Here is an 8,363-nt window from a genome sequence, read left to right as displayed (position 1 = left end):
TTGATAGGACGTGACGGGGCGGCCGCCAGGCAACACCTCGGCTCCCACACGGCGATCCCTCAGCTGCTCCACTCCAACGAGTGGGCCAAGCCTAGGTAGCAGGGTTGGATTTAGAGGTCTACCCAACAAATAGGCTTGCGGCCATCCTGAGGCCCAACTAAATCTAAAGCTAGGGACAGATGGGCTGAGAGAGTCCTAGCGACTGCAATTCGGGACAAGTTCTGATGACAAGTTCACCCCGGGTATTCCTAACAACGGAAGGCAACGAGCCCTCCGACCTCCCACGTAGGAGGTCGGGGACTAAACAGGCGGGCAACTAGGATGAACATGACATCTTCCAGCGAGACATAGCCAAACCTCTACAATTGGGAGGCAATCAGGTCCCACTCAGATTTCCCAGCGACGCTCGAATGAGCTCACTTGCTCGGCTAGCCTGGTAGGCAAGAAACCGCTCCTCGCGAAGGGACAGCGTGGGGCACGCCCCCAATCACACGAGGGCACACCCTCGGGAGCAGTGCACCTGGGGGCTCGGAGCGACCAGCCCCCAAGGCAAAGCGAGCCATTCGCAACGGAGACCGGGGACATCCATGGAACAAACGTTACAAGGAGGGCGCTCAAGATGCCATGTATAGATACAAATAACACTGGTGTTGCCAAGCAAGCCAACACCTAGGGCCCACAGGGTATGTTGCTACAAGGACAGCGTGAAATGGTGGATGCTCACGTCACTGATCTTCTTGTAGCACCAGAACCTCGAGGCCCGCCTGTGCAGAGGTGGTCCCGAGGATGAGAGCACTTTTAGCTCCAGCAAGCACTACCACCATCTCCCCTGGCAAGAGAGGAAACCATGGCCACTCTCAAAGCCTCCAATCGTAAGTAAGATGGGGTTGTAGTTGTGCCCAACAGGCTCAGGAGCAGCGTCATGGCAGCCTTCATTGCGCCCGGTGACTTACCGAGGAACTGATTTGGATCATCAGAGCTCCCGAATGATTTCCCACGGAGATTGGTGCCACTCTTGGTCGTTGCTAGTATAGCCTGAAGGATCCGTGAGGATCTTGGAGCAGAATTGGCAATGGGAATGAAGGTGCCTCAGACCCCCTGTGGTACGCCCAGCTGCTCACTAACTTTCTTTGAGCACCAGGGGCAGGCTGCATGGCAGCCAACCTGGAAGAATTGGAGATGCCATCTCATCAGCCTCATCCCTCTATCCGTACACGGAAGCATTTTGAAAGTGAGGTCTGGAGCCCCTAGCAGTGCACAGAGCAGGCTTTATACCTGGGGCGTAGGGTTAAGCCTCACAAGATTGTGAGGCTTGAAGAAGGGAGCCAATTGAACGAGGGCATCGCGAGCCTCAATGCACTAATAGACCCACGTGAACGGCAGCAGGACGGGGCGCTGAGCAGGGCCTCAGTATTCCGCATCGCGTGAGGTACCGAGTGGACCGGTCCTGGCTGCGCACTGGCACACGACTATGAAAAACTCCAAAGGCTCAGGAAGGGTCTCTTGACAGCACTTGACAGTGGCGAGAGACGAGCAATGCTCACATTAATAACCTTCTGAGTGAATCTCTGATTCCCTCAGAAGCTCGGGGGCTAGACCTAGTTGGTCTGCTCGCGCGAACCCATAGGACGTCTCATCCATCGAACGGCATACAAGAAGAACGAAGGAGCTTCCCCCGAACACAAGGTCGGAGGAAGGCTCGGGGGCTACTAACGGGTTCCTGTATTAGGGGTACCCTCGGGGAAGGGATTTAAGATAACCAGATGCAAAAAGGCCAAGGGCCCAATAGCGAGAAACATACTGGAGGCGGCTCAAACAATGCCGCGGCCCATCTCCCGACCTCCCTTTGTCTTGAGCTAAGGGCCATAATTCACCGATCTGGCCAGATTGGGGTTGGGGTCTGCAAGGGGTCCACAACACCCCACCCACTCCTTGACTAGGGATGACCAGAGCCGTACCAGGAGCATTAAATGCAAGATGTGGCCCCCCTGACCACCCCACGTGGGGACATGACCTGTTGGAGAGAGCCGATCTTTAGTCGGGGGTTCGAGGGTGAGGCTACACCCTTCAGACTGCCCAGGATGACCTGCAGGATAAGGCCACATGCGGTCGTACGTGCCCATGTGCCTCGATGTCATCATCACCCTCACCGCCAGGGTGACCCATCAAGATCAAGGCCATGCCACCACTTTAGGCCCGGTATGGGCCTACAGGTGAGGCGGGACCCAGCGACAAGCGTTATGACGTGGAGTGGCCATGAGTGCACTAAAGAGGTTGGGGGAAAGCCAGGAAAAGTAGCACGCTCCGTGTAGGCTGTTGACCAAGGCTTGCCTACTCATCTGTGGTACGGACGTCAGCAACAGCTCCCGTCCCGTTCACTGCCACGGGGTTGGTGGACGGGATAGGGGCACACCACGGAGCACGCTAGGCCATGCGTAAGTGAGCCACGCTGCACAAGAGCCACTGTACAGAGTGTGTGAAGCCCACGACTGACCAAGAGGATAGGACAAAGAAGTCCCTTGGTACAAGGCCGCCCCGACCATGCCACGACTCCTAACCTCCGAGGTCGGGGACCCTCTCGATTTCTCGACATTGTCACCCAGTCCTTGACCAATATAAAGGGAACTGGGCCTCCTTCTTTCATTCTCAGGCATTCATTCACACACACACACACACACGCACGCGCGCGCGCATCGCACGAGCACTTGCTTGCAAGCACCCCGTTGTAAGCCCAGTGCACTCAATCCATGGAACACGACTCCTGCCAAAACTGGATGTAGGGATCTTTCCGATCTAGTATAATTCCTTATCTCTTGTGTGCTAGCCATTGGAAGTGAGGAGAGCGCGGTGTACAATAACTAGTCGGCAGTACGAAACACTGAACAATGCTTCATGGTCTATGTCAATGCAATGCTTTATTTACATATGCGAGCGCTTCATATGTCCTTTGTAGAGCTTGTGGTAATCATGGTGATTAGCTTAACTCTGTGGATGCTTTGATATAGATGTGTGAGCGAAGTTGTTGAGTATCCCTGTGTAGTGCCAGTACATAAGAGGGAAAGAGCCAAGTGAGCACATAATCTCTATGATAGCTAGTGACGGCAGCACTCTTTTGTGTAGTAGATGCATATTCTTATGAACCTAGATCCTAGGGAGGGAACACATACCTATCTTTGTTATCTATCTTGTACTCTCTCCTTTCCAAATTATAAGTCATTCCAACTTTCTTAGAGAGTCAAAACATCTCAAGTTTGACCAAATTTATACAATAAAGTACTAACATTCATGATACCAAATAAGTACCATTAGTTTCTTCATTAAATATATTTTCATAGTATATCTATTCGGTGCCATAAACCTTTGTGATCTTCTCTATAATTTTGGTCAAAAATTAAATATTTTGACTCTCCAAAAGTTGGAATGACTTATAATTTGGAACGGAGGGAGCATCAACCTTTGCTCCTTGTCTAGTTTAGATTAGTTTATCTCTCTACACAACTCATATTGCCTTATTTCATTAGTAAGATTAGTATAAACTGAGAGCCAGCATCCCACTTGTTCCTCGGATTGATAAACCTTGGGGGAATACTCTAAGAAAAAGCTACAACTGATTTGTGCACTTGCGGTTCACCAATTGACGCACTAACTGCCGTCAGCAAAGAAGTAGAGAAACCAAGGAACACACACCATAGGAACCTGAGGGTCATAGAATGTCATCGGAATTGCATAGGAGATGGCTTATGGTATAGGCCCTAGCCGCCATGGCCACCCTGCGTGGCTATGGCATGGCAAAGTTTAGGAGCCAAGCCTTGTCATCATTAGAGCATGTGCACGATGGCCCTTATTCTTTATGATTCCTATCTTACTTTGTTCTACTATGATGCATTCTTATTCATATAACTATATAGCATATATTCTTATTAGAAGTAGATGTAATCATGGTGATTAGTCTATCTTTGCGGATATATCATATTAGTGTGTTGAAAGTTGGTTGTTGATTACTCTTGTGTGGTGGCAGCATGCGTGAGAAAAAAGTCTGAATGATTATGTATCACTAAGAAGGAACTTTAACAAATATTGTTGGAATCGTTGATGCAATTATCATGAGGAGCTTCGAGTAAAAGCACTTGGTAATTGTTGGAGGTAAAGATTTAAGTAATCTTGAGCGTTAACCCGTACCTCACAGTGGTGACCATGAGAGCCGCCTTCGCGATCACTCTTTATCATAAGTAAGGATGTGCTAGATGATTGGTTTGATATCTGTATTGGCTAGAGATACAACTACAAGACGACATGCTCATACTTTTCTTTAGTTGTGTTACCACATGTTTATGGATGTATTTTGTTTACCCTTGTTCATAATCTCTATCTCATACTTGGGTTCACCTTCATATGCAATTGTTCTTCATGATAGGAGTAGTTCCATTAGTTAAATAGAAAAACTTAGTTGGTTTCCTATCAATCCATGGATTGATAAACCTTGAAAAGAAAAAACTATGATGATTCTTGTGTTTGCCGTACAACATTTGATGCTTTTAAGTTCCATCAACAACCACAATTTCAACTTTTCAAGGCTTACCACTCAATTTCTTTGGGTTACCTTCTTCCAGCACTGTTTATGGAGAAAGAGGTAAAGTAGGGGTGCTTCAAATGTAACATTACAAGATTCTCATCTTTTTTCAAGGCACATATGCTAGCAATTCTCATTTCGAGGGCTAGAGAGAATGATCAATTTAGGGGCCAAGTGCCCCACCTGGTAGATGGGGGTTTATCAATTCTCCAATGCGCAGATGATACACTTTCCTTTGTGGAAGATGATGTAGAGCAGGCGAAGAACTTGAAATTAGTACTATGTGCTTTTGGAAAGTTGTTTGAAAAGTTGTTTGGCCGAAAAAGAGTGAGCTATTTTGTTTTAGGGAAGCAAAGGAAAGAGTGAGAGGTTATGCACAACTGTTTGGTTGCAAGGGACTTTTCCTTTCAATTATCTCAGGATCCCTATGAATTATCATAGAATCTCAAATAAAGATTGGAGTTTAATTGAAGAGAGGTTTTAGAAAAAATTGAGTAGTTGGAAAGACAAGCTACGGTCAGTAGGGAAAAGACTAGTTCTACTAAACTCTGTTGTTTCCTGTCTGCCAATGTTTATGATGTCCTTTTTCAGGATACCTAAAGGGTTACTTAAAAACTTAGATTATTATAGGTCTAGATTCTTCTAGCAATATGATGAGCATAAGAAATAGGTTGGTCAAGTGGAGTATACTTTGTAAATCTAAGAATGTAGGAGGTTTGGGGATTATTAGCCTAGATTTTTAGAACAGGTGCTTGCTAATCAAGTGGCTTTCCAAACTTCTGAATGAATATGGTTTGTGGAAAAATTTTCTTAAGTGGAAATGTTTGAAAACAAAAACTGCCATAGGTGACAAGGAAACCGGACAATTCATATTTTTGGTCAGGTCTAATGGAGGTTAAAGATCATTTTTTTTCTAGAGGCAAGTTCCATATCCAAAATGGAAACAAAACTAGATTTTGGAAATATCTATGGATAGGCAATAGAACTCTAATGGAAAGCTACCCCTCTCTGTATAACATAGTGAGAGGGAAAATGATACAGTAGCCAAGGTGTTAAGCACCATCGAGATGTGGCTTTTGGGAGGTTATTAAGAGGTAATAATTTAAATCAATGGCTGGAGTTGGTGGGAAGGAAAAGTAGCAACGTATAATTTAAGTGACTAAAAAGATATTTTTGTTTGGCAACTGTGTAAAAATAATTTGTTCACAATGAAGTCTATGTATTCAGACCTCATGAGACAGGAGGGAACACCTACAAAATGTGTTTCCTGGAAGTTAAGGGTACCCCTTAAGATCAAAATTCTTTTGTGGTATTTGTGGAAGGGGTCATACTTACAAAAGAGAATCTTGCTAAACGAGATTGGCAAGGATGCACAAAATGTTGTTTCTGTAACTCTAATGAGACCATACAATATTTGTTTTTTGAGTGTCATATGGCAAGGTTTATTTGGAATGTTGTTTTCATTTCTTTTGGTATTCAACCTCCAACTAATGCCTCTCATATGTTAGGTTCTTGGCTGAGAAGATTTTCAGTGAAGCTTAGAATTCAAATTCTAGTGGGAGTCGTTGCTCTTTGCTGGGCCTTGTGGTTGAGTAGAAATGCCTAATTCTTTCTTACACGTAATTTTCAAGGGGACTCCTGGTCACTGCTATTAGAGGAAGAGAAAGTTGCTCCGAAAGAGAGCTGCCGTTTGAGATTTTTAGCAAGTTTGGATGGAATTTCAGGAGCAGGCTTCAGGCATAGACCGTTCAGTCTGGTTTAGATTTCTGTTTTTAAACCTTGTTGGGGCTTCTTGTGCTTGGCTGTCAGCTTGAGTGCTGCTATTTTGTTTCGGTTTGGAGATGTAATTTCATTTGGCTGCAGACATTCACATATGAATGGTTGAGGCTGGATTCTGTTTCCTTAATCTAAAAAATTCTCCCGTCAACGCAAATCGTGGTTGTGGTCTATTGGCGCGAACTTCAACGGGGGCAAGGTATATCTTTGGTTATTTACTTCTTTCTATCATGTATATGGGCGTGAATTTCAAAGGGAGTAGGTATCTTCTCCGAAACTTTCCATGAATATCTTTTGTTAACTGCAGACCTCCATGAGTTGACCCATATACATATATAGCTCAAATCTCTATCTTCGATCATCTCCAGTAAGAGGCACAATCACAACCTCACTCCTACCTTCAGCTCACACGCACAGGAGAAGATCCCACAGAGAGGAGATGGCTATGAAGGTGTACGGGCCAGCAGCGTCGACGAACGTGGCACGCGTTCTGGTCTGCCTGGAGGAGGTTGGCGCAGAGTACGAACTAGTGCCCGTCGACATGCCCTCCGGCGAGCATAAGAGCCCAGAACATGTTGCCCGCAATGTTGGTCACCACATCTCCTTTCATCCATCCCTGTTTGCTTGCCATCCTCCCGATTAATGGTATCAGATCTCGGTTTCTCATGTACTCTCCTTTCTCTACTTCCTTTTGCAGCCCTTCGGTCAGGTCCCAGCTTTCCAGGACGGTGATCTGATTCTTTCCGGTGAGTTTGCAACTAACAATGCTCGTTTCTTGCTTGGTTCGATCCAATTTTATTGTAAGAGATTTTGTAGAGATTATTGCTGGCATCGTGGCAGTATGTGGAGACAATTATGTTAAAAAATGATGTGACGAGGAAGTCAAACAAAGCTGCTATTGTTAAACAAACTCGTTGTTTCCTTCCTGTTGTTTAAGGATCCACACATCAGTAGGTCTTTGAGGTCATCAAACTTAAGCCCAGTAATATCTCTGTTTCAAAATATTTGTTGTGAAGAAAACATAAAGCTCTGCTCAGGTCAAATCAATATAGTTGGAGCATACTACTTGCCCCTTAATATGCCACTTCCCTATGAAAGTTATGCCTAATACTCAGCAACTAATGTGTGACTTATTACTGTGTTCTTCATGCTGTTTTATTCACATAAAAAAGATGGTGTATCATAACAGAGTCCCGTGCAATTTCAAAGTACATCCTTCGCAAAGCCGGGTCCGATCTTCTCCGAGAAAGCAACCTCTCCGAGTCTGCAATGGTGGACGTTTGGCTGGAGGTGGAGAATGGGCACTTCAGCAGCGCCATGTCGCCGATCATCTTCCAGACGTTGATCGTCCCCAATTTCCTGGGCGGCAAAACCGACACGAAAATCGTCGAGGAGAATGTAAGGAAGCTGAAGACGGCCCTGGAGGTTTACGAGTCGCGTCTGTCCAAGTTCAAGTACTTAGCCGGAGATTTTGTCAGCCTAGCGGACATCAGCCATTTTCCGGCAGCTTACTACCTGCTGGGTGGGCCCCATGCGTCAGTGCTTGATGCGTATCCACATGTCAAGGCTTGGATCGCCGAGGTCATGGACAGGCCGAGCGCGAAGAAGGTCGCGGAGCTCATGAAGATGCCATCAGCCTGACCTCAGGAAGCAACAATACTGGATTTGTGCGGAAGAATCTACTCTCTGTAGTTGCAACGCTCATCTTGTTGATCACCTGTGTTGTCAAGAACTTTCTATCAGTTAATAATATATGGTAAGAAAGGAGCATGCATGCGGATGCCATCTATTATTAATCTTATTGCAAACTTTCTATTAATCTTTCTATCAGTTGATCAGGTACACGCTTGAATATATTAATCGATGCAATATGTTCTTCATTTTTGAATTTCAAATATCATTGATGTCCGTAATTAGGAATGTAGAAAGTACGTGCCAGGAGTAACCACAAAAGAGCTACCCTGTTAAAAATGGGTAACCAGAGGTGGTGCACATCAGGAGTGCGGTTCAGAGGGTC

The 8,363-nt window shown here is 45.6% G+C and overlaps 1 protein-coding gene across 1 annotated transcript; it reads left to right on the top strand.

The window, feature by feature from the left end:
- The first annotated feature begins 6,627 nt into the window (after positions 1 to 6,627).
- Positions 6,628 to 8,142, top strand: LOC117854930 (probable glutathione S-transferase GSTF1). The gene is made up of 3 exons (XM_034737190.2): positions 6,628 to 6,932; positions 7,044 to 7,092; positions 7,536 to 8,142. Exons 1-3 carry the CDS (start codon positions 6,786 to 6,788, stop codon positions 7,985 to 7,987), a joined length of 648 nt encoding a protein of 215 aa, XP_034593081.1. The 5' UTR covers positions 6,628 to 6,785; the 3' UTR covers positions 7,988 to 8,142.
- Positions 8,143 to 8,363: the final 221 nt, after the last annotated feature.

This window comes from Setaria viridis, chromosome 5 (genome assembly GCF_005286985.2).
Source record: "Setaria viridis chromosome 5, Setaria_viridis_v4.0, whole genome shotgun sequence".
Lineage (NCBI taxonomy): Eukaryota > Viridiplantae > Streptophyta > Magnoliopsida > Poales > Poaceae > Setaria > Setaria viridis.
The sequence above is the reverse complement of the archived record's forward strand: the minus strand, read 5'-3'. Positions and strand labels throughout refer to the sequence as shown.